At 39.6% G+C, this 27950-nt stretch overlaps 1 protein-coding gene across 1 annotated transcript in view; it reads left to right on the top strand.

The window, feature by feature from the left end:
• Positions 1-27950, top strand: part of LOC122981010 (receptor-type tyrosine-protein phosphatase gamma-like) — a 489168-nt gene that overhangs the window by 429997 nt on the left and 31221 nt on the right. Inside the window, exons 10-14 of the mRNA XM_044349485.1 lie at positions 7768-7876; positions 8379-8428; positions 9567-10338; positions 16022-16175; positions 26013-26104. Of these exons, the coding sequence (XP_044205420.1) occupies positions 7768-7876; positions 8379-8428; positions 9567-10338; positions 16022-16175; positions 26013-26104 (1177 nt within the window). The remainder of the gene's footprint in view (positions 1-7767; positions 7877-8378; positions 8429-9566; positions 10339-16021; positions 16176-26012; positions 26105-27950) is intronic.

The raw sequence follows: 27950 nt of genomic DNA, 5'->3' as shown, positions 1-27950 counted from the left end.
CCTGTTATTTCTGCTACATCCAGCGTGATACAACAATATACTCAGTACCTCATCTTGTTTCTGAGTGTAGCTGACAGAGAATTTATATGAATATATGTCAGTGTTAATAGTTTACTGCAAGGTAAAGTGACTGTAGTTGATGGAACTCAGTAGCATGGAACTAACGTTTGGAGGGATTATTATTGTCATTGAACATCCCATGTAAAGCGGGTATGGATACTGTCACATAACACGTTTCTCCAAGTTGTTTAAGTTAGTTATAAAGTTGAGAAAAACGTTTGTATCTTTATCCCCCACAAGCTACAAGACAACAACGATATGATGCACTTAAGAAATACGATGAAATTAAGAATGTCTTTTCTCCCTTCTGAAACAAGCAGCCAATGAGGTGCGTTCAATGGAAACTAAGTGAATCTGAGTTTTGAGTCAAATTGATCTGCATTAACTATAGTCAGCAGTGATGTTGTCATTGTGTTTGTCTTTGTGTTTACATTAAAGTAATGCCTAATGTACGATTACATGTACAGTAAGCATACATATTTACTTTCTTCATATTTTATGTTACGTTTGCTCAACAGGACAGTGAATGCAACTATGTTGAATGTTTAATAAATGTCATTATATATTTAGGCAAATAGTTAAGTTCAAGCACTTTTTTCAGTATTTTTGGAGGGAGGGAGGGAGGGAGGGAGGAAAGGGATGAAGGAATGTTAACTGTTAAAATCTTTTATAAATCACTGTCTAATACACCTTATCTAAAGCTTATGTGTTACTTTTTAGAATTATGGCTTAAGTGCATGATGTCTCACAAGTCTCAGTATTATGATATGATATGTGATTTATATTAAACCAATTTGCTGACACATAGTAATAGTATCTTAGCCGTACAATATCAGCATCTTCTTATTGCCCGTTATTACTGAAGTAATTATGGCTTCTATGCAGAGGTGGTAAGAGAGAAATATGCAGCCAGATGAAGTGCATCTCTGTCAGCAGCACTAAGCTGAGCTTCTGCAAGTGAGGATGTCAGTCAGAGGGCTAGGTAAGAGTATGGCTGGTTGACATGTGAGGAAAATTTATTGAAATAAACTTGCATGTATCATTAGTTAACTGTCATGTAGCAGTGTTTCAACCAACTTCAGTCATGGGTTTCTGTTAAATACACACATTTTAATATCCCTTTAACAATGTTGCAAAAGTAGTCATTCCAGGCATATATTTATTTAATTATTTGCAAAAATCGACTGTTATGAATTTCGGCCCCTGCCCTTCTAACATCCTCTGCATGTCCCTGGTGCTCCATATGTCTAACTGTAGCTGTTATTCACTCCTTCCTTTTTGACCTTTATAGTCTTCTTTTGCCTCCTGCCTCCTTCCCTCTCATCCTTCCTTGCTTCTCCTTTTTTTCCCTTATTCCTTCCTATCCATTACCTGCTGATGCATCACAAGTTGAAAACATACCACCCCAGCCTTCAGCCTGTTATTTAGTAACTTGATGGATGGACTATGATTTAACCCTATCACTGTCATACAGTGGACATTTGTTCATATTTTTAATTGTGTACTATATTTCCATCATGTGTACAGATAACACTGATCTGTCAGATAACCTGTCCCGATGTATTCCTGCCTTGAACATTGCCAACTTAAATATGGTCAATTGTAAATTATTATGGGAATAGAAACACACAGTTGAATGCAGTAGCACTGGGAGAAAGTGTGTGTGTGTGTGTGTGTGTGTGTGTGTGTGTGTGTGTGTGTGTGTGTGTGTGTGTGTGTGTGTGTGTGTGTGGTGTTATTTCAGAAATACAGAGGATTTTACGTCATCAAAAATATGACTGCGAGGGCCTTGGAAAATCTAATAACTTGTTTTGGAACAAAACTGTTTTGACAGATACAAAATCAGCACTGATTGCATCATAATAAATATGAGTTTTGTTTAACAAAGGCACATGCATTTGCAGCCTTCGGTAAATAAAACTTGTTATGACAAAATGAGTCAGCAGAGGTTTTAATAAAGTAGTTATTAATTTGTCTAGGGACAAAGGTTTTTGAACACAAACTCACACATGCCCACACAAGCCAAACTATATACATCCTCCTTCTATTCAATTACAAATGGTCTCATCAGGAGCCAAAATGAGCTATGAGAGAAGGCTGTGGAACAGACAGGAGGGTTCATTCCCTTACATTGTGGTCTGCCGGTCAGCTAGCAGAATACTAATGCTAAGCTGGAGGGGATGCAGGGCTGCCAGCCTGTGCAAAAAGCATGACCTTGGGCCAGTGGCTCTGTGGGAAACAAAAAGGCCTACAAAAAAAGAGATGAGAGTGCCCCCTGGCTGTGGAAACAGAATCTGCAGTTATGAGAGATACAGAGAGGTGGGAAGTGTTTTATCCTCCCATCATTAACCCAAGAGACTCCTTCCCTCTGAAATCCAGTTCACTGTCCCTCACCCTCTTTCCTCTTCCTCCCTGTAAACCCCCCCGTCCCCAACCAACACACACACACACACACACCCTATCTCTGTCAGCCCCTTGACTCTGCTCTTACTCCTCATATTTTTCCCTTGATGCCTCTATCTAGGTCACAACAGGGACTTACATGGCTTTAGGACCCCCAAATCCCACACACGTCCCCTTTGTCACAATTAATGGAGAATCCCCATGTAATAAAACACTGTGGACTGGACTATTTTATGGTCTATACCACTTGTGAAGAATGAAGAAGGGGGAGTGAATAAGGGAAACAGGTTCCTAACCGGATTCAACGGGGCAGAACTGGCATGAGTCAGGGAGTGGGGGCTGGGGATATACATAGAAATAGCACAGTGATGTGGCATATGAATGAAGATATTAGTGTAATGGGATAAAAGCTCATCATAATTATCTTTTTACACAGCAGCTATCTGGAGTCAATGGAAAGAGGCTCAAAGAGGCTCATCTCTTACATAACCTATAGAAGGCAAATAAGTGTATCTTGTGTTCCGATACACATAGAAATAAAAAGTATGATACAGTGGTTTTAAGAGCAGTTAGCATGAGAGCTATTTTTGAGTACCACAGTACAGTGACAGTGTTCACACAGGATCTCAGACAGAAGTCCTGTCCTGTGGGGAAACCCTGTCTCCAAGAAATTAAAGAGAACATACCATGTTCATTTCAAAGTCTATCTATCTGGGGCTTTACTGGAATATCTTTGCATGATTGACAGTTCAAAAAACTAATTTAACTCATACTGACTCTTTACACAGCCCCTCTGCTCAGCCTCTGTCTGAAACAGGCCATTTTAGTTCCTGTCTCTTTAAGGCCCCCCTCCAGATGAGCCTACTCTGTTCTGATTGGCCAGTTCTCAGAAGCTGCCTCTCAGCAGACATCTGCAGGCTCCAAAGGCTACATCAACAAACCATGAAACAAGCAATAGTAGCAGGATTTCACTACTAAAATACATCCATATATGTTCAAGCCAGAATCTAATCTGAAATATGAGAGTGGACAGCGTAAACAAAACACCTTAGCAACAAAGGCTATGGAATGGAGGGCTGTTTGCCCTGTTTGTTGGGCATATTCTTTCTACCTTGTCGATGAGCTGATGTCACCTGGTCAGCAAGTTTGAAAAAACTGTTGCGAGTGAAGCGTTCAGAGCAGGTTGAAGCCCTGGTTTTTGACTTACAGGGAGCATTTCTACATACATTAAGTTTTGGAACATTGACCGTTGGATGTTTAACATAGATATCCAACATCATAACAGTATATGAATAACAGAAAATCACAAAAAACATGTGCAAACAAATGTCCCCTTTAAATTTATATACTACTGATTTGCAACAGAAAAGATGTTTTTAAAGGAATTTAACGTTGCCTAAATTGCTTTCATGAACATATCTGCAAAATGTCGACTGAACGCGTTTGTTTTACTCCCATATCTGCTCTTGCAAAATGATACCTGCTTGTAGCAATTAAAACAGGATTGATGTCTTTGTCCTGGTTAAAAATTACAAAAGTTAAAAGTAACTTCAAGCACAAGACTTAAATCTTAAATGTTGGTTTGACCCTTTAAAGGGCTACTTCAGCAATTTAGCTTTGCACATCCATTAAATTCGGGGACTCGTAAAAGAGAGGTTTTTAAAAGAATTGTCAAATTTGAAGCAGCAGAAGGTGTGATATCCCAAGTACGAGTCAATCTCAAAAAATCTAAATCCTACATTTCCCATAATGCAACTCCATAGCATCTTTCATTTGACCCTGCCTGCCTGGTAAACACCCGTGTCTTCAAGTCTTCAAGTCTTCACACCCTTTGTTTGTAACACTGGATATCTGTCATAAAGTTTCAGGTACAAGCAAAAATAACCCTGATGACATCACCATGACATCATCAGGGTTATTTTCTCACTCAACAAAACTCCTCTGAAACCTCAGAAGACTATATTTTCACAGGAGTAGTACTCCCTCTTACTAAGAAAGTGATCTTCATCTTTAAGATTCTTCTCTGCCAAATGTCAGCAGCACCTATATTTCCTGAAAAAACTCTCCATGTTCATTAATCAGTTCTGCAAGCTTTTTATAGGTGTGTCATTCATTCCATCCTCACTTTCAAAATAACAGTTTAGTTCGGAACAATGAGCAACATTCACACAGTCCCCCTCCTAAAGATCTTCAGATCAGCAGCAAAATGATTGGACTGGACCAGGAAGCACTTAGCAATATTTACAGGAAAGGCACTATAGGGACAAAGGAGCTCAAATAGACCAGGATACAAAACACATCAATACAGACTATTTCCCTCAGGCCACAGATACAGGTCTCTGATATTCAAAACCAGATGGGCCACAGCAAGCTTCATTCCAGCCTCCATTCGCCTTTTGAACTCCTGAACGGGGTCTAGCTGAGTCACCAGATTGTCGCACTAGCACCTTAAATGAGAGGCATAAATGATTTTTTTTTTTTTTTTGACTGATTTGCTTGTTTTGAAGTTGAAGATGAAGTAAGATTAGAGCTCCTCATTACAAAAAGTTCACTTGTGCACATGTGAACAGATCCAGCCCAGAATGTTTGTAACTTACATGAAGAGCCTCTTCATATATTTGCAGTTGTTTAAATGTAAAGTTGAGAGAGTCCTGTGTGTCTATACTACTGTCTGTAATATTACTGCAGCAGTTGCGTGACTGTTAATAAACAAGGTATTGAACAAGTGTATAAATAGAGTAACAGTGCAGAACAGTTCTGTGAAATAGAGTGATGTGATTCCAGACTTCTCTGGCATCCTGCTTGTTTATCAGTTTCTGTCGATGCCACTGTACATTCAAGCCCTAAGATGTTCACATGAAACCTTTTGATTTACTCAATCCTTGCCACCCATCTGTATGAGATCAGACATCAGATCGAAGTGTGAATTCTCCACAGCGTTAGTGTGAACAGCAACACCCACGTCTGACAGAGCGCAGCCTCCTCATGAAAGCTATCAGTTGCACATCAGATTTTCTGTACGGTCCCACGGTGTATTTGTGGTGATGATATCTTGCTCCTTCTGAATACACAAGGTAATTCACAGCTAAGATGTGAAAACTTATTATTAACCCAATTCAATTGTGTGCTTGTTTTTACAGAAGGTACTACATGTATCATTTTAATATCAGTGTATCACATCAGTACCACACCAGTGGTAATGTTTAACTGATGTCAGTGTAAATAATGTAACCAAATGGCACTGCTATTGACATTATTATCAGTCTTTAGCAGCCTCCACTCTGCATTTTACATTAACTAACTATATCTGAGTGCAGGCTTCACCTCCTTTGAAGTCTGCACTCAAGACTGTACACCTCATAACAGCTTGACAAGGCCGTTCCATTCCAAAGGTTTCAAGAGATGAGGGTGAAAAATGCAGTGTCAAACTCCTTTAGATTTAGTCTCTGTGAGGCTCTGGGTGGGAATTGGCAATGATGTTGAATCCTCTGTAGACCATCTCATTTGGGAGGAGATGCAGTTTCGGCAAAGTAGGCGTCACTTCTCTCAGGGACAAACTTTTTTATAAGTCTTTTGAAGGAGATGCAGCCTGAACTGGGACACAGATGCTGTGGTCCACTATGTTGGATTTTGTGGGAAATCTGCAAGATTTCCTCATGGTGTAGATGTTGTGACAGGATACAGTGAACATTTGTTTTAAAAAATTTAAAAAGTGAACAATGTGTGGAGAGACTTTTGTGTTTTGGCATGTTTCAAATAATTGTGATGTTCTATGGAAAATACAATATTCCCAGTGACTTTTGAAGCAGTCTGTGTGTTGCTTTTAGCTCATTCACTTCAATGTCCCTAGATCAGTTCTATTTATAATTTCATTGTTTGATTGTGCACAAGTATAGTTCAATAATAGATATGCGACATACTGTGATGGTGCTGCTAACATACTTGCTATAGTGAGGACGTTTGACAATAGTAATGGTGAAGTGTCTCCCTCTGGTTGATTGAACTGATTTTACCTCTTGAAACCGTAAACGAGAGTATGATATTGTTCAATGACCTACTGTATCTTTGCACTTTGTGACTGTGTGATTCTGATGATCTGCAGTGATAAAACAGCTTATGAAATGTCTGGCTAATAGATGTGCCAGACTTGATTAAAAAATGAGACTTTAGTCATGTAATGAAATTGTCAGTGAATGAACAAAGTCTGATAGTCTAATATAACTGGAATTCATCTCTCACTGGTTTTAGGATTCCACCCCAGTATATGAGATGGACAGCAGAGATGACTGCATGTACATAATGTATCTATTATCCTGCTGATACATAGCAGCATGAGTTGTTTCTATCAACTGGTTTGGAAATCTTGACACTTTATGAGACAGGATAGTTGGGCAGAAACCCCAGCACTGGCTCAACTATTTTCTATTCATGAGAATAGAAAGGCATGCATAAAGTTTCTGAGCATGGTTGTTCATTGTTGACTTTTACTGTATGAGACACAGAATCTTAGCTCAAAGGTCCACTGCCTAGCGTTATGTGCTTTCTGAGAATGTGAAGTAAACTGAGTGAAGGCGGTGGAGAAATAATAGTGTGTATGTGGGTACGAGGTAGCTGTTCTGGTTGACCTTCCACTGCAGCTTGATTAGGAGAGCAACAGACTACACTGGCTGACTGACATACTGCATCAGATTGGTGTGCTGGTGTTCTGGTGTTGTGGGTTTTTTGACTGTACTGAACTGTAAAATGTGAAGTGCGTCTGTTTTGATTTGTAATGAAAACCGGCACATTGGACACCACTTGAATGCACATTTAGGGTAGATTGATTCTTTTAAATTTCCCTATTTAGAGTTTATAATCAGTATATAAACATTCAATAAAGGATTATAAGACACTATAATGTTGTAAGAAGTTTCTTTCATTCATTCATTCATTCATGTATTTGTCAACAACTATAAATCCTCCTGTGAGTCTGGTGTATAAACAGATTATACATTACAATATAGTAAAACACAGTTGTATTCATAGGAGAAGATAAAACTGTCCTTATATCTGCTTTTAACTACATTATAGTGTGTGATAAACCATTTATTAAATGTTTATATACTGCTTATGAACGCTAAATTGGGGGACTTAAAGCAAAGTGTTACTGGATAAATTAATTATCTTTCTTGCTTTCTTGCTCCTCCAGGCGACCAATTAGTTCACCTCTGCCTAAAGAGACCTGTCTCTGCCAGAGTCAAGCTTACTGATTTTGTTTCTTTGTCTGTGTGTGTGTGTGTGTGTGTGTGTGTGTGTGTTGTCCAGGAGGCTGTCATTTCTCCCGTCTCCCCGGACGTGCTGTACCTGTTTCGCGTTCAGGCCGTCTGCACAAATGACATGCGCAGTGACTTCAGCCAGAGCATGCTCTTCAGAGGTAACACACACACACACACACGCACACCTCTCAGACCTCAAATTTTCATGGATTGCTACCATATTATCTCTAATGTCATCATAAATGTCGATATGAGCATCAGTTGGTATCTCTTTCATGTACACAGCCCTCTCTCAGGCCTCTCTCCAAATGCAAACAGTATAATCTGACAGTTATGACTCCTTTGATCATAATATCACAAATTTGTTCATATTCAGGTTATTTATGTAAATTCTAGCCACCAGCTAAAGGGAAAATAACAGAGGAAAGGCAATAGGCAGCTGGAATGGAGTGAGATACATGCATTTCATCAAACTGCATTTGCTGTATTGGCTGCTCCATTAAGTATTCATGCCTTGCATTTACATTATATCATGTTCTGATTAATGTATATACAATGCACACATGGATGTCTTGTAGACGCCACTTCAAGTGAAGTGTTGCGTGATTGTGTCTCCTGTGTTTAACTATGGATTATCCCTTTTGTTCACCTGTGTTTCAGCAAACACCACCAGGATCTTTGAAGGGACGAGGATCGTGAAAACTGGAATGGTAAGGGATGCAGAGGTGAATCACTACTATTGTCTTTTCACTTTGTATCCAGCAGAGAGCAGTGTCTGTATAAGGATCTTCTCCCCCGTGTGGAGAGGAATGTCCAACTGGGAATTTAAGTCAGGATTAGGAAGTAGTAGTTCACATGTAGGCTAACAGCATTACACCAATTCAATTCTAAAATATAATGGTAATTTTGATATTTTTTATTTTGTAGGGGAAAAAAACCATCAAAATACAGATTCCATTTTAGTTTTTTGACAGACAATGGGACAAATATTCCTTAAAATACCTTAAGAATATCCAAATTATATCATAAATTATGCACACACCTAAAATAAAGTAAAACTGTGCCTTATTTTGGGCTACCTAAAGGGGTCATACCACATCATCACTGATGTAAGCAGACTGAGGAACACAGCCAATATTATGGATTTTGGTCTGTTAAGGATAAGATTTGATTCTTTTTCAATGCACATTTCATATGAGTCTGAAAATTTTAAAATGGTTTAAAAATTTGAAATCACAGGATTGTGACTGGTTCCCAGCCTTAGTATGCCAGTATGCCCCAAAGGAGCAGTTCGTAAACTGGTTGTTTTATTTCTTATTCCATCACATTTCAATTGAATTTTAAAATTATAAAGTAGTTGTAGGGTATAAAATTTCAGGATCTGCCTTCTTTCACACCTCCACATATCTGGCCAATCAGAAAGTTACAAAAATGTTTGACCATCTGACAAGCTCTTTGATTAAAAATATTTAAAAAAAAAAACAAAAAAAAACAAACTTGTTTCTCTTCACCACAATTTATTGCCTTAGTGTAGATATGAATTTTGAGCAGTTCGGTCAGAGTGAGTATTTCCTCACCATGTGACCTGTCAGAGTTATTTTGGGCCCTCCTGGGAGGCCCTGAACTAGATCCAAAAAGCATCCACTGAAGAGCTTGAAAATGCCTTAATCACTGCTTAATCTATGAACCGACCTACTAATTGACCCATAATTTACCTCATGTAACATAACTTACTGTGCAAGGACTGGACCCTTAAAAATACCTTAAGGGGCTAAACTCCTTAATAATTAAGCTGACTGAGGAGGAAAAGCAACAAATGACTTCAAATTCTAATTGTTTCTTTCTCAGCCGACGGTGTCTCCAGCCTCCTCAGCCGACATGGCTCCCATCTCCTCTGGCTCATCAACTTGGACCTCCTCAGGCATCCCCTTCTCCTTTGTCTCCATGGCGACAGGCATCGGCCCTTCCTCCAGTGGTAGTCAGGCAACAGTGGCGTCTGTGGTGACCAGCACTTTACTGGCCGGCTTGGGCTTCAGTGGCGGCGTCATCTCCTCCTTCCCCAGCTCAGTTTGGCCAAGCAGAGCACCAACACATAATCCCATCTCTTCACGCCCGACCAGCGAACCCACTGAGCCCACTAAAGATGCCACCACCTCTGCCTCTACTCTCACAACGGCCACTGCCAAAGATAATGGACAGGCTGGGGCTGAGGATCGAGAGAACAGCAAGGGTCAAGGAGAGGATGGAGAAAGAGAAGGAGAGGATAAGGATGAAGAGGAGGAAGAAGAGGAGAAAGATGAGAAGAAGGAGAGGAAGGGATCAGGGGGTGTGGGTGAGGCAGGGAGGAAGGACAACAGCATAGTGGTGAATGAGCCGCCCAGTGAGACACCTGACTCCACTGCAAAGGAGAAAGAACAGACTGAACCAGATCCAACTAACATACCACCTGGCATAGAGGACCAGATGGAGGTGCACACCCACAATCCACTTGACTCTAACGCCACTACCACAGAGGCAGCCAATGAAACGGCAGCATTCCCTGCCCTGGAGGACCCCACAGCAACACTCAGACCCAGCACAGGGGGGGAAAAGAAACACTGGCCTTTCTCCATCCATACTGGTGAGTCAGCTAATGTGCAACAGCCTCACTTAAACATTGACAGTACCTTTGATTATCTGTAGAGCAGGAACAAGAAAGGTGGAAATTTGGTGAATTATAGAGCTGTGGAATTATCAAAATAATTATTAATTATCAATCACAAAATTGTGTGGGGACACCGGCTGCAGTTTTTTTCCCTTCCAAATGACCTCACTCTATTTGAGGACTCCAAAGTATCTTCTTCAATGAACACAAAAGAAAATAATTTGATAAGGTTCACAGTGAACATTCAGTAAGTCCTCAGAATTCCTTGTTTCTCAGAAAAATGTTTTGTTATCCAACAAGGCAGAAAGAATCACTAGAAATAAAATCATCCATCCAAATGTTTAATATCTATGGCTGTCTGTCTGTCCAAATGTTGGATGAATTGAAATCATGTATGACCTTGCTGATTTTATGCACCTCAACATGGTCTTTTTGTGCAAATAAATAAAGTAATAATATCACTGATGTGACAGAGAGTTACTGACTCTCTTTTTATTCACACAGCAATGTTTTCAAGGGTTCCCAAGAGTAAAATTATCTTCAAATGTCACTATTGCTGCTATGTCATTTCTGTGGAGAGTAACAGGAAGATGTAGAAGAGTGGCTGCTTTGATCCCAATTCCCCTCTCTCCACTCACATCTCCTAGAGATCTGAGATCAATGGTTATGCAGTTATTTTTAGATTAAGATAAAAAGGAAAAGGTGGAAAAAAAATAGAATTGAATGCATCAGTTGGGTATGTATATGACACTTAGCAAATGCTAGTTTCATTCATTAAAACTGAGACTAAAGCTTAAATCATTTTGAAGCCACATTCAAGTCAAAGGACCAATGATACTTCTTCAGTTACTATTCAACTTTGTACTTTTCTACTGTACTCAGTGTGTTCTGAAAGTTTGTCTACAAAAAGATAACACGTTTGGGGAATCACCTATAACTCAGTTTCAAGTAAAATGACCATGATGTACAATACTTATCTAATAAAAGTCAACTGGATATAGTGTGCCAGTTTAAGAGTTGTTGTGACTAATGTTTTGGAGCATGATAAAACAGAGTTGAATAATGTTGAGATGAATGTGTTGTGGTAGGGCATATAAGTCTTTATATTCAAAGGTCTTAATGTGATAAGTGGTGATGAATTGCAGTGATGTGAAGTGGCTGGATTTCAGTAATGCAGGCTGAAGTAAAATGTTAACAGAGTTCCAAAAGGAGCTGAGAGCAGACCTAATGCTTCACTTTCCCCCTTCCTGCTCTCCCTCCTCTCCTCCCCCTAGTCAAGACTTTCAGCAGGGCACTGCATTAGCCAAGCAAACACCATGGGATATCAATTCAATTTCAAGTGCTGTGAGACACTGTCTAAGCACAAGACCAGACATTATTATGAGCAAAATCAATCTTCTGATGTTTCCCGGAAATGGCTTTCTCAATCTCTTTGTAAAAGCACATTTAGCAAATTTTATTCTGTTTAAGCTGCTGGGACTCAAGGGCAAAAGCTTAAAAGTTGTCGCACAACTTTGTAAAAGTGGTAACTGTAAAATATACACCGGCTCAGAGCTTCTGTTTCTGGAAGTGTTTCTATACTGAGTGCGTTTTGTCAGTATTTCAGAAAGCAGCCTGCAAGCTACAAACAACTACAAATCCCAGATGACAAGGCAGAGCTTAATTCATCTCTTAACAACTGTGTCTGGCTCCATTTTGGAAGCTTCTTCTCCAAAATGTAGCCAGTGAAGTACCAACTTAAGCCCTATAGCTATTAGCTATTATAAGCCCTATAGCTATTCCATTCCAACACATTGAACTGTGATTTAAGAAGAGTTAGCTCAGTTACCTTAACAAACTGCTAGCTAGCTGGCTAATTTAGAAAAGATGTTAGCCTTCAGGCTAATTAAGCACAAAATGTAAGTCAGCAGGCACATTTTGCAAAGATGTCAACATGTAACTGTTAGTCATAATGCTACCAGATACAATACCAAACATGTAAACCAGATGTGTTAAGATAACCTGGCTTTAGTCTCAGCATGTTGGCCGTCATTTCTATTGCTTAGAAGAACGTTTTACTCAGTGTCATGGCTGACATCCAGCTGACACAGTGAACCTGCCAGACGCAGCTTTACAACAGACTGCAACGGGACTAACATTAGCAACATGAGCAGTCAGATGACCAGATAGTTCAAATGGAAACAGTTTAATTTAAATTATCTACATCACTTATTTTGTTAGAATGAAAGTGAATGACCCCAAAATGTCCATTTTTATTATTTTAACCACATGTGCTAAAAACGACTTTAAGTTTAAAAAGCTAGCAGGAAGTTCTCAGGACTTCTTGTTTCTATTTCTGTATTTGCAGTTTAGGTACCAGTGGTAACATAACTGACTACAGTTAGTGTTGTTCAGTACAATTTTGTGGTACTTACTTTTTACCTCATCACATTTCAGAGAGAAATATTGTACATTTATCCCTCTACATTTATCTGGTCACAAGCAAATTTAGATTTTACATAAGAAAACACATCATCAGCTTATGAAGGATGATGCATTGATAGACTAGACAACCCAACAGAAAATTTAGTAAAAGCTGAACTAATTTTCAAACTTAGTTCTGCTTTGACCAGAAACAGGGCACATTCTGATATCTTGACTTGCAGTATTTCTATTTTACCTTAGTATAGAATATGACTATTTTTCCCACCACTGATGGTTAAACTATGAACTACAACCATAAGGTTAAGGTTGTAAGTAATGGACAATTCTGGAAAGTCTTGGAAAAAGACATGCAGTTGTACCAGGGCCAAGCGGTGAGGACCCTGATTGTGGAGCCTGTGGAGCTGGGATGTCAGAGTTACAGTTGTGGAACTGGGAACAGAAAAACCTCTCCCTGAATTTTCCTCCTTCAATCTTTCTCAATCTGTCTTCCTTTCTCTCCTGTTCAAGCATCCTTTCCTTTCTCCACTGATCAAACTTGCATCTTTTTATCCTCACTTTTTGTTTTCATCGCTCTATCCATCTCTTCTTATTGTCCATCTCCTCTTGTCTTCTGCCCAACCCCCTCCTCTCTCTCTCCCTCCACCACCGCCCCCTCATCCTCTCTGCCTCTCTCTGTCTTCTTGCTCTGATCTGAGTGCTGGCCTACTTTCAGACATGGCGAGAGGAGATGAGGCTTGGAGGCTAGACTCTGCTGCAGGGAAGAAAAAAAAGCCTCTGCTCCATTTATAGTTACATGTGTGTATGGTGTGTGTTGGGAGTGTTAGTATATATCTCACTGCACATTACTGAATGACTCTGTGTGTGCGTGTGTGTGTATGTGTGTGTGTGTGTGTGTTTGCTTGCTGCTGGCGGAGGTTTATTTATTTATTTATTTTTGGCAGACCACTGTAATCGTAAGAGAAAAGCAGAAGGAAAAGAGAAGGGGACAGAGGCAGGCAGCATCTCTGTGTGCGCTGTGCATGTCTGTGTGTGTGAAGAGAGGAGATGCAGAGTTAGTGGCGATGAGAGCCAGCTGTGGTGCAGTGCAGGGGCCCGGCCTGATGTAGCGTTCGGCTCCAGGCAAAGCTACAGATTGAAGGCCATGGGGGCCGGCGTCAGCTCCAGCAACATCACGGCTGCAGCAGCTGAACTGGGTAGGTGGTGGTGGTGGTGGTTGTGGTGGTGGTGATTAAGAGACATGAATTTAACAAATGCCTCAAATTATCCAGAGCTGTGTGTTGTTTTGATGCAGTTACCTGGCTGCACTCCATCAAGCAGTGTGCGGCGTGTGCAGAGCTCAGGGCAGGAACATCAGCTGGGAACTGACCCTACAGTCTGTATTCATTTAGATTTATTTAATGCTTCCTATTTGTTACAGCACCCTCAGTTTTTCAGCTAGATAAAGTTAAAGGAAAATACATTTTTTGGAAATAAGCTTGTTTGTTGTTTCACCCAGCATGAGATATTGATCAGTTTCATCTCTGTGTATACCGTACAGAGATACAGTTGGTTTAGAATGTGTTTAGCCTAGCTTAGCTTGTGCCCCAGTTCCACACTATACAAAACTTCTAATAAAGTATAAGCTATGTACTGAACAACAACATGAACAGAAAATGAAACAAGACATGTTTCGAAAGATGCCAATGAAACTGAAACTTTGCAATGCTTGTGCCAGTCTAAAAACTGGAATTTTAACAAGGAGAAAGCAGTAGAGCCACAACAATTAGTAGTTTGACAGAAATGAATTGGCAGCTACAGTATTTTGATAATCAATTAATCATTTCAGTCATTTTTCATGCAAAAATGCCAAACATTCTCTGGTTCCAGCTTCTTAAAGTTAAGATTCACTTTTTGTTTTTGACATAGGAAACAATCAGTCAATTGAATATCTTTAGGTTTTGGACTGTTGGTCAGACAAAACAAGCAAATTGAGGGCATCACTGTGGGTTCTAGGAAATTGTGAATGCATTTTTTATTTCTTTTACAATGTATAGACCAAATGATTAAGTGTTTAAGCGTATAGTGAAAGAGTGGATAGAGTGGAAGCAGCTGTACAGGAAAACAGAAATAACGACTCTTAAATCAATGTATTTCTTCAGGTCTCTGTGTTGACTGAATATGATGCTACTGATCGGTTAGAACCAAATTCAGGCAATTCCATGTGATTATCAGGCTAATTTGAACACACCGCCCACTTAAAACTTGGCTTGAGTCAGTATAAAGTATGTTGGGTCACAGGCAGTGTCTGGAAGCAGGGGATAATTGCTAGCCTAGCTCAAACATGAAATAAAACTCTCCCAACAACTTTAAAACTGTCAAGAAGACATTTCCTTAATTGTAAGACTATTCCTTTAAAGAAGACAGCCTATGGCACATAATTTATGCCATATTCACTTGCTGACATTTAACTGTACCTGTGCAGTGTTTACAGCTGCTCTTTGCAATTTCTCATGTTTTAAGAACTTAATTTCCCAAAATTCTACTAATCAGCTATGGTTTGTTTCAGTTGCGTCCAACAATTAATAAGGTTGTATATAAACAGATAGAGGATATTATGCCAACTTTTCTGTCAGAGAACTTTGACAGGTCACGGCACAACAACACATGATCTTCTGTGAAGATTGCATATGCACGTTAAAATCCTTTCTTAGTGTGAGAAATTATCATCACTGTCCATCAGCTGAATTTAATTTGAGAATGATCATAGAATCACTGGATCTCAGTGAAGGGGGATAGGATGCTCTTTTTGATCCAGGCTGATAAGACAGCTGTATTTTCACATTAAAAGCTTCTTTTGACTTTGATTTCCTGTCTTTTCAGTGATATTGATTCTACAATGAGAGATAACTGGTAAAGGCTTTCATATATTTTCCTTTTTATATGAAGGCAAATATGAGAAAGCCTGAACCATTGATCATATACGATTTAAGATAAAGATGCTAATTATGAAGACTATCACAGTCAGTCCTGCTTGCTTTTTCCTCCTCTACTCCTGTCGTACTGCCTCATTAATTTCATTTTACTCTAATCTCTATTTTCATTCATATTGATAATCAACTCTTTAACCCCTCTGTATGAACTGGAAACCATGCCTTTATTCTGACCTTTTCTCAATCATATCCTCATCCTGTCTGTCTCCATGTTTTCTGTCTGTGCATTTCTTTCCCTCATTAATTTCTTCATCCCTGTCTTCCAGACCGTCCCAGTGCAGTGACCAACCTGACCCACCAGACGAGGCCTGGGTCTGAGGCGGGGCTGGGTCGTGTGGAGTGGCTGGTACCTTTGGTGGTGGTCTCAGCTCTGACCTTCCTCTGCCTTGTCCTGCTGCTGGCTGTGCTTGTCTACTGGAGGTGGGTTCAACAGCACCAACACCTAGGAACTACTTTCACATTGGTGGCAGCTTCAAGGTGGGAAAGGTGGATGATGACTGGAAGGTTGCATGTCTGATGTGGCATGAGTTATGGTTGAAGATGACATGGAGAAAATACATCATTGCCAAGATTGGTACATTAGAGACACTGAGGTGGAAAAAAATTATAGACATGAGCAGTAAGAGAACCAAGGTCCTTCCTAGCTAGCTCTGTTCCATTAGCATCTGTAACTACTGTTGCAAATCAGTAGTATATGAACTTAAAGGGGCCATATTATGCTTCTTGTGATTTTCTGTAATATATATACTATTAGTATGTCGGATATCTATATTAAACATGGTCAGATTTCCAAAACTTGAGGTTAACATATGTAGAAATGCTCCACACAAAGCCGGGGGTTTCAACCTGCACTGAGTGCTTCGTTTGGAATGTTGCAATGTTTCCATGTGTTGTTTGTGTTGTCCATTCTCATATTTCGGATCAGATTTCAGCTCGAATATGTATGGATGTATTTTAGAAGTTGACGTTGACAAGTGAAATTCCACCACTATAGTTTGTTTCATGGTTTAACATAGCGTTCCGGGTGGCTGGAAGTTGGCCATGATGCAGCTTCCCAAAGCTAACCAACAGAATAGACTTCTTACTGAGGCTGAACTGAGGGGCTGTATAAAGGGCCAGTAGAAGATAAATAAGGAGTTTTGTAAACTGTAAATCATGCAAAGATATTCCAGTAGAGCCCCAGATTAAAAATGTAGACCTGGAAATGTGCAGAATATGTCCCCTGTAAAGAGGGAACTGTAGTTGCTTATTGCTAACGGAATCATTGTTGCTAAAATTGGTGGTTAAAATAGCAAGAAAATGTTACAATGCTGAAAGTAGCATCCACTGATCTTATATCAGAGCTGTCCAATCCACAAGTGACATAAGTGCCTGCTTAGGGCCCCCAGCATGAGGGGGGCCCTGAGGGCTGACTCACACTTTCTCAAAATGTGGGAATCCCCCTGAACTGTGGTACCATTGCAGTGACCAGTACTAGGAAATCAGATGGAATTAATTAAAATTAAATGTATACAAAATAAATATAATATAAATACAGTATAATATATATATACATACATATATACACACACACACGCATATATATATATATATATATATATATATATATATATATATATATATCTTATAGTTTTATTTCATAGTTCTCGGCTCCAGGCAAAGTAGAGGCCTGAATAGAAGAAGAAGTGGACAGCTGCGGACACCATGGATGTGTAGTAGTTCTGTTTATACTTCCTTCTGGAATCCGCTTGGAGGATGCGATCCACACATGTGCAGTAGAAGTGCAAGTAGCCTTGTAGCGTAGTGGCTGCATGGACAAATTGGTGGTACACGTATGCCCAGACAGAACCTATGCATACACCCTCTAATCACAAAATGAATGTCATGTGGATCCTAATGGATCCTCATGCAGGCCTACTCATGGATATGGAAAGTATAATTTCATCTTAAGCAGGGCCCTAAGCAAGAAAATCTTGCTTAGGTACCCCTGTTGTCTAGAGCTGACCTGTCCTATATGATGAGAAAATACCTTTAGTTTGTTTCAACTTTTCAGGAGGAGCAATAACAGAAATACTAATTTGTGAAATCCATTCAGTAGCAGAAGCTATAGTGGAAAAGAAGCTAGCTAGAAGAGAGGGAAGGGCTGGTTGATTGATTTTAAACAAACTTGCAATCATTTGTTTATATTTATTTACATTTGACTGTGTACATAGGACGCCATGTTAAAAGATCCCTTTTGTTGTATTTTTCATAGTCAGATGTGGAAAATCCTGAGTTGTGACCCATTGAAAGGAGAGTCGGGACTGGCTTTGGCTGAATGAATGGCCAGACCCATCAGTAGAAAGTTGGACCATTTTGCAGTTTAACTGCATGTGACCATGTACTGTATGTCCACCACTGCTGTAGCTAATGATGCACAGCTTATTTTTCAGTCGCCACTTGGTAGACTCACTGTTGCCTATACCTGCATAAACACTCATTAATCTCTTTAACTCTTGATTAACCCTTTGAATGTATCCTCTTGGCAGTGAGTTTCTAGTTCATACACTGTATAAAAGTATCATATACAGTAAATATTTTGCATCTGCTTGTTCTAATACTTAACTGCAGGGAAATATTTAAACCTGCGATGTCTCACTCCACCAAATGGAGATATTTTAGATATATCATGTATCATTTTATACACATTTCCACAAAAGTCAACCTGACAGATTTGGCATCTCCACTTGAATTTAAAATGGATTTGAACAATGCTCGTCCTCACAACATGGATAGTGTTAGGACATTAGTAGTGATGATGTAGAAAAGTAAATCAGAGCCTGAGGCAGGCCTCATTTAAGCAGAAGAGTCATGTTTATTAGGCTGCAGCAGGGAAAACCACATATACTACAATGCAGAGGAGTTCACTACCAACACAACTGTTTCACACAGAATTTATAGGCGATACATGAAAAATGTAAGAGAGGGGGACAATTCATCAGTATAATTAGAGTCACAGGGAGGTTTTTAGCATGGGTTCAAGGGAAGGACAAGGCAGATCTGGGAGTAGATCTTACAGCAGTGTATTATAGAACAAAGCAGTTGGCATATGAACAGGATAATGATTTATTGCAAGAAAACTTTATAAAGAAGAGAATTACAAATTCGCTTCACAGTCTAGCTAGTTTCCTTCACAGTTACAGGCCATTACATTTTGAAGCATTAGCTGGTATTTTTAAAACCATCTCACTGATGAAATCATGACACATCACCAAATTCTATTAATCTCAGTTCACCTCAGTTCTTCAATTTGTGAACTGAGATTAATAGTATTTTCCAGGTAAAGCTCCATCTCTACCATCTTTTCAGTGGGATGTGTGAATGTAACATTATTTTTCAGTGGGGTATCCTCCCCCTAAATAAGCTGATTTCTTACTTTCTTCATTTTTCCAGCATGGTAAACACTTACTGCACAGCTTCAAGGCACAGAGAGTCACCCGTAGTTGTAGGGGGATTTGTCCTCCGAGTGATGGTGTCAGGGGATGCTAAATCTTTGTTGTTTGTTGTTGTGTGAATTAAAGCTCAGTGAAATGATAAAAAATACAAAGAGCATTACCTGAAACCTCCAGGGTTGCCTGTTATGGGGAAAACAAGTTTTCAAGATAATATTTAGTACAATTAATAGGCTATTATTCAAATCAGATCCAAGAATGAGCTAAATTTATCTTTTCAGAAATAATTTGTATTAAGGCAGAGACAAAACCAAGACTAGATATGATATGAGTGTCTCACAGAGCAGTTTTCTATGAAAGGTTTTATCTTGCTTTTTAGGATTGATTGAAAAAATATAATAGACAGTAATAACTGACGTAACAATATTTGATACAGAAGTTAAATTTGTCTGTGATTCACCTGAGTCAAGTCAAGTCAATTTTATTTCTATAGCATCAAATCACAACAGAAGTCATCTCAGAGCACTTTTCATATAGAGCAGGTCAAGACTGTACTCTGACCCAACATTCCCCTAGCAGCAAGCACTTGGCAACAGCGGCAAGAAAATACTTCTCTTTAACAGGAAGAAATGGCAGCCTGGTAAAAAACATTCTCATATTACAGCTAAACGGTACAGTAAAATATGTTTCTGAAAACATTTGAGATGAGAAATAGGCAATGCAGGAGCGGAATCTTGATTCATATTTGATCAGCGCTGCCTAGTTTGACAGTTTGATCTGAGTTTTGTAAGCCAGGTGCATTGCACTGGATGGACTCATTTGCATAGAGTTGAGGTCAAGTCGTGGTCACGTCATATCCATCATGTACCATACGGCCGCATCTCCTGGTCTCCATAGAAAATGAATAGAACATATGTGACATATCGTTGTGGCATCCAGTCTGCATGCCATATAACACACACACACACACACAGTATATGCAAACAGATTAAGGGAAGGGCTAGATCCTATTAAATCTGAAACTCAAACAGGATTTATGAAAAAATGACATATTAGTTGTAATATAACACTCATCTTAGATTTGTTGTATTATGCAGATGCAGTTATTTCTAAGGCATTTATTTTGTTTTTGGACTTTTATAAGGCCTTTGACACAATCAAGCACAAATTTCTTTTACAGTCCTTCAAGGCGTTTGGGTTAGGTAATAACTCAATATTTTACAAAGATATTAATAGCTCTGTTATAATTATTTTTAATACCTCTAGATTCCAAATTAATAGAGGTGTCAGGCAGAGCTGCCCCATTTTTTCTTTTTTTTATTTATTTTAGTCAATTAATATTGTAAATCATAGAAATTTTGAAGGAAGTTTGATTTTTGGTAGTTAAAAATTTCCCAACTCGCGGATGATACTACGCTTTTTTTTAAAAAGACAAGAACCAGTTCTGTAATTCAATTAATTTGATTAACCAATTCTCCAACAAAACTGGAGGTTTTTCTTTTCTTTTGACATGTAATTTTTTGGCAAAGAGATTGCAAATCATATTGTCAAAATTCCATCAGCAAGCCCTTCTAGCCTGGAAGCTGTCTTTTGTCCACAATTTCTCAACTCACAAAACCTTTCTCTGGAACAACTGCGGCATACTTATCAGACACAAATCCTTATTCTGTCCTAAATGGTCCCAAAGAGATATAAATCATATTCTCAATCTTTTTGATGAATTTGATAATATACTGTCCTATGAACAGTTTACGTCTTTACACAGTTTTCCAATTCCTTTCAAAGAATTTAACTCTTTAACTTTAACTTGAATTATATTTGCCAAACTTTTTGAAGAAAGAATAAAACTGTACCTAGAGGCGAGTTCTTCTAAAGGTCCCAAATTGAGAACATAAACTGGAGAAGGGCTTGGCCCTTACTTTACAATTACTGTATTTCAAACAAGGCTGAGGAAGTAAATTTCAAAATTTTACATAAAATATACCCTGCTAATTGTCTTATTGTTAAATTTACAGACATTGATATTTCTTGTACCCTTTGTTAACATAATATAGAAACAATTTCTCAACTAATTTTTGATTGTGAAATATCAATGATTGTATATTAACCTTTTGTTAATAAAAAAAATGACGCGCACACACACACACACACACACACACACACACACACACACACACACAGAGGCTTGGCAGCAGGTGCTGGGAGTGTGTTTGGGTATTTAATCCTATTGTGGAGCAAAGCTCAGGTCATAACCCCATGTTCCACACAGACTCCACCCTCACTGCAGTCCTATTGGCTCTTCAACACCCTTTGGTACCGCCCACATTACCCAAACTGTTGCTCTGCTGCATTCAGGTCCCATGGGAGAGAAGAAAACATGAGTATCATACCAGGAAAAACTGTTTGCCTCACTTTTCCTTGTAAAAGAAAATTCCTGTTAGAAAGAATATTTCACCTCAGCTGATCTGGGAACTTTATGTTTTGTGTTCAAGTCATTCTGCACATGCAATGCACACATTGTAATTTGTGCATTTATAAGGAAACATTAAGCAAGCAGAGTAGCATGTATTAGCATGAACAATTTGACTTTTTTGAAATTCTTATAGGTTAGTAGCTTGGTAGGTATGAATGACTTTTCTTCTATGACATCCTGCTTATGCCAAGTTGCATAAGGGATCCAGTTTTCCCCCTGTCAGTATATAAGATTTCCACATGAAAAAGAAGTTACACAACTGTACCTTAAGTCGGTTGTTCCAAACCTGGAACTTACCTTTCTAATACTTAATCCTCAAATCTATTCTAGGCACCAGTTCTGTTCCACAAACATCTTAAGCAATGAGGAGAAACACTTGAGGGACTTTGAACGGTGATTTGGCTTTAAAAAAAAAACTGCAGAGGCCAAGCACTCAATCACTTTCATATGCAGGAAGTCCAACAAATAGTCACAGAAAAGAAAACGTTCTTCAGGAACTCCTAGGAAAAAGCCATTCAAAAAGTTAGTTAGCCAACATTTTAAACAATAATTCCAAGCTTAATAATGGCTTTTTCAATTTTTGGGAGGGCCATATTTTTCTTTATTGAACCCTTGTTAGTACAGAAGTAGGAAACTGTGATGTGCAGCTGAACCTCTCAGTCACCAGGACACACCCTACTCAAATGCTTTCAATGTAACATTTCTCCTTGCTGAGTGCCTGAAGATTTTTCTTTTCTGTAACAAATAACAAATGTGTTTAATCAAGTGTTAGGAGATAGTGGAACCTTGTGGATAGACTATCTTGTCCCTTACTATTGTCTCTTTATAAAGTCATTTTGTCGGTAGATCTGTATACTCAGTGAAGTAAGGTGTCAAAAAAAGTATTTGAAGCAAAACTTAGTATTATGTTGGCAAAGATATTGACAAAATGTGCCACAAGTGTGAAAAGAAGTGGACAGAAAAGCTGAACTATAGTATGGCGTCTTTGTGGTTTTTAAATAATTTATTTAAACCACAGCATGATTGTGTCAAGTTAGTCCCATGTGACTTGAATGCATCATGACACCAGCTGTCTCCCACCAGGAAGTGGCTTGGGATTGACTTGTGGGTGTGAGTGTGGTTGTGTTGGTGTCACAGAGAGAGGGAACAACCCCCTCCGTGCCTTGTTAGGAAAACCCTCCTCCCTCCCTCCCTCCGTCTTCCCTCCTTCTGTCCCTCCGTCTCTGTGCACTCAGTCTCAATTCATCAGCAGCAGCATGCGGCAGCCCGTCTGCTCTCTCTCTTCTGCTTGTTCACCAGGATGAACGCTCTTTGCTCTCTGCTCTGTATCAAATACAGGTAGGAGGGTCCGGACACACACATACACACACAAACACACACAGGCTTGTTGATTCAGGGGGGGTGTTGAGTAACTGTTGTTGTGACTGGAAGTTGTAGTAGTAGATTGGGACACTAAGTGCTAGTCCACACGCAGACATTAAGTTTCATTCATTGGCTGAGTGTAACACAAGCCATGTGCCAGTCTTTCATTTCAACACTTTTCAATAGGAATGAAGTGTAGGTTTTCAAATGCGCACAGCAAATTCAACTTAAAATAAAAATACAAATCTATCTCTATCAACTGCTGTTACATGAAAATTCTCATTGGATAATGAAGACACCAGTATGCTTCTGTATTCATGGATCATCAGTGTTTCACCACTAATATGGAATTTATGTTACTGTCTTGAATGACATTGTGTCCTCGGTTCACACACAATGTGGTGTCCATTATCCAACAAGTCTTCATACTTATAATAAACGGCAAAACAGGAGGTTATTTATCACCTCCTTAAATGACATGTTTACTTTTCTCTGATCAGGTGCCCCTATCAGTAGTACAACATGCCCAACAAGTTCTCATACCTAAACAACAAAAACAACATTTTGACAGTGCCATATGACCATTGACAAAAAAAGTTTCATACCTGTATGAGTGTTTCCTGATTCTCCATCTCTAAGGTTTCTCTAATCTACTTGGTGAAAATGAGGGGAAAGACTAGAGTCATGGTAAAAAGAAACCAACAATGACTGTTGGTGGGAGACAGAATGGTAACAGAGGTCTGCAATATCAGCATGACACTATTTCTAGCTTTGTTCCTGACAGACAGTCATTATTCACACAAGAAGTTACGTGTCAACATAGGTCGTTTTAAGCATCTGACCAAATGACGATGTGATGAAGACACGCTCACTTTTTCTCATCTTGTCTTTATCATCGTGCGACCTTTTCTACCTATAGCCAAGATAAAAACATTTCTTAATTTCCATTCAGGATTTGAATATACTAATTGAACATCAGTTATAGTAATCATGTTGACACCACATTTTGGGAAGATGGCACAATCAATGGCATGATTTTTCCTCTTATAGCTGCCTTATAGTTGGATAGAAATGTAGCTAGTCTACTTCTCTTTCACTGTCTGTGAATTTACTTTTTGAATGTCTTTTAAGAGAGAAGACAGTGACACATCCTCTGCTTCTTTCTGCTGTATTTTATCTCCAACTTGTCTCTAAATGCTTGATGCAGATCTCCATTTCAAAGCGGTTTGATGTAAAACATCACACTTGTGAATAGTCAAAGTCACCGTCACAGACTAAAAACACGACAGGAGACTTACTGATGTGTCTGCTCCTGAACGACAGCTTCTACATATATGTGACTTCAAACACACCTGGAATAAGCCACGTTCCGTGTGTGTGTGTGTGTGTGTGTGTGTATGTGTGTGTGTGTGTGTGTGTGTATGTGTGTGTGTGTGTTTGTGTGTGTGTGTGTGTGTATGTGTGTGTGTGTGTGTGTCAGCTACAACACATAGTGCTTTGAAATTGAAAAGTGACTTTCCGGGGAAACCAGCAGTTAAATGTGATATTGTTCATGAAAAGTCTCAGCTCTGACAAGCTGAAAGGACTGCAGTGTGTGTGTTTGTGTTGAATGTGTAATTGTGTGTGTGTGCATGTGTGCATTCGTGTGTGTGTGGGTGTCTTGTGTCGTGTGTGGAGTTCAAAGTCCACCTCTGCCATCTGTATGTACTTTAAGGGGAGGAGGACTATCAGCTGCTGACTGCCATGATGAATTCTGTATTCTGTCTATCTCTCTCTCTCTCTGCGTGCGCACACACACACACACACACACACACACACACACACACACACACACACACAGTTGTGTTTCCATCACTTCAGAGGACATTACATTGACTTGCATTAATTTCCTGGAGACTTATGCTAACTCTAACCTTACCTTGATGTTATGGGGAATTGTTTTTGTCCCAAAAGGGAGGTGAGTGCCTACAATGTCATTGTGTAAACAGATTTATGTCCCCACACATGAGGAATACAACTACACACACACACACACACACACACACACACTAGCTCTCTCTCTCTCATGAAGATGAACTGCATTCAGAGTGGATAAAAAAAATCATGTCATGTCTAGCTGCCTCACTGGAATGATGTGACCCATGAAGGTGTGTCCCTCAGGGGACTGATGCCCAGGCAGAAACTGCTCTTTCTCCCAAAAATAAGATCAAAACTATTGGTTTGATCTTACAGTGGACTGAGTGTATGCGTGGTTTACAGTGTTCACATCCTGCAGTATCTTTTTCTTTGGTCCACTTTATATGATGGATCTACCAGTGACTGATGACCACCTGAACTATGATGTACATTACAGCAGAAACCCAGGACTAATATCCAGCAGAGGCACCTTCAGCTTGATTGTGCACAATTAGCCATGTTTTTGAGTGGCAATCAGGTGAGGCATCCAGTCCTTGTTGCTGCACCTGCAACTTCTACTAGTTGCTCAGGGATCCTGCATGAAGGGTGTGGAATCTGGTGGGGAGAATGAACTTCATGAATATTTCATCGACCTTAGTGTAGGTCTTTCTCAAAAGAAACTGTTGGTGACTTAACGTGTATTGGACAAATGAATACCCTCTCAGGAACAACAGTGGAGTTAGCAGTTGGCAGTGACAAAGAGCACATGGTGTAGGGGAACAGGATGTTCAAAACCGGGGAGAAAATTGAGGAAACTATGGATAAATATGATATAGTTGACATGAATTAACTATTAAACAAGGGGACAGCATGGATTTAGGAAACCACAAACGCTGCTGAGGAGGCGTCCTTCATATTCAACTGAAAGGCTATATTTCTGCCAGGCTTTGGATTTACCCTTTAAACCCGTTATGTCATATTTTGTTCTGAAATGGAGACTTTTCCAATTCATGCTCAGGAAGCAACTCTTTACTCAGATGTAATTAAAAGATGTTGTTAAAATCTAATATCTCTCTTTTTCTATGTTCATCTCAGACGTTGTTTCCAGACAGCCCATTTCTATGTGGAAGACAGCAATTCTCCCAGGGTGGTGCCCAATGAGACAATCCCTGTCATCCCCATCCCAGGTAACATCCAGCCTCAGCACTTCTCACATCTATGATCACCATGAAAAACTGCTGGCCTAATGTGCTGTTATACCTTGCCAGGGCAAGAGATTCCAGACCTAGCTGTTGGTTTGTCTGTTGGCCCACTGTTGCTGAATGAATAACACTTCTCTCTTAATATCTGCTGCTGATGAGCCTAGAGGCAAGGCACTGAATCCTCAGCTGCAGCAGTAGTATAAGTTATCAGACCTTATTTGTCTAAAAAACATTTTGTTGTACTCCCTCCTGTTTCCATTTGCTGCCTCTTCCCTTCCATCCATCTATCTCAGTACAGTCTTCCTGCACAGTGTGAGGTGGTTGTCCACTCTGCAGGGTTGTAGGTCAGGGCTATTCTTACAGCAGAGGTCCAAGGTTACAAGCCAGCATGAGACCCTACTGACCCTACTGGTCTCAGCTTCCAGTGACCAAACAGCCTGGATAAGCAGCATAAAGCCACATATGCATGTGTGTAGGTATATGGAACATAATTACACTGCTACACACTCCTCACTACGGAGTGATGAAACCAAACACAAGGACAAATAAAGGATGTAGGACATTGTTCATTCATGAGATCTACCAGCTGACTAGAACTCTGGGTTTTCCCTAAAAGGAATATGTCCCCTTTCTCCTGCTGTAGACCTGTTAAGGAAACATTTTCCTCTGCCTGGTCAGTGTAAGTTGTCTCAGATGCCCCTGTAATCACCAGCACTATCATTGGTGCTGTAACTCTCTGTGAGCTGAAGGCGCATTATCATTTTTTCCACTGTCCTCAACAATAAAACCTGTCTTACAGACCTTGTAAAAGGTCTGTTTTTTGTCTACATAGCCAAATGACACATGACTAGAAGAACCTAGCTTTCTTATGTGGACTATCATTACCCTGCTCTGACTCCAAGGCTGAACTAACATTGATTGACAAGCAACCCGAACACATTTACATCAAACCTATTTCTTGAGATGAGTGACTGGTTTGTGTGAGTAAAGTTAATCAAGCTTTTACAATAGTGTCACATATCTGTCAAACAGAGATAGAAAGTGATATCTGAATGCTGTTTTTTGTATCACTTTGAATGTCAAATTAAGAAACAAAACTAAAAGGATGAGGCAGAGAGAAGGCTTTGAAGTATGGTAGAAACTCTGCAAAACCACACGGTTAGCTATGAAATTCTTTGGATTGCTCAGCTCACACTTTAAACTATTGTGCTGCCATCAGTCAAAAACTATGAAGACAGAGAGAGAGAGAGAGGCTGTGCCCAGTTCACCAATTACAAAGAACACACACACACACACACACACATATATTTAAGACCTCTACAGGGCTTGGAAACTGATCTGTAGCTGGTCCAGCTTTGGTCCTTAGGTCCAGGATGTGGATCCAAACCCGTCAATTCAATTGAAAGCTTGCGAGGCCTCTTTACAATGGGGTTTTGGCTGAGTCCAAAGACCTCCATTCACACCAGGGCCAGTGTGCCCAGCATGGCAGAGTCTAGCACAGACAAAAAAAAGGTTTCTGCCATTGAGCCTGTGTCCCTCCCCTCAGCAGCAACACAGGCTCACATCACTGTAGTATGGTTTGTTTGTTTTTTGATAAGGGTTAGGGCTAATTATCAGAAAATAAGCCATACTGCCTCACATGACACACACTGTGTGGCATCAGAGTCCACTGCATGCAGACAAGGATGTGGTGTATGACCATATGTTAGTCGTGTTAATTTTCTCAATAAGCTCAGACCTAGAGCCTCACACATCCCATAATCCTCTTTAAGGCCTTGTGCTGGATTTAAAACCTGCAGGTAGCAGCCACTTACTACACACACACACACAC

The sequence above is a fragment of the Thunnus albacares genome, chromosome 4 (genome assembly GCF_914725855.1).
Source record: "Thunnus albacares chromosome 4, fThuAlb1.1, whole genome shotgun sequence".
NCBI classification, from domain to species: domain Eukaryota; kingdom Metazoa; phylum Chordata; class Actinopteri; order Scombriformes; family Scombridae; genus Thunnus; species Thunnus albacares.
The sequence above is the reverse complement of the archived record's forward strand: the minus strand, read 5'-3'. Positions and strand labels throughout refer to the sequence as shown.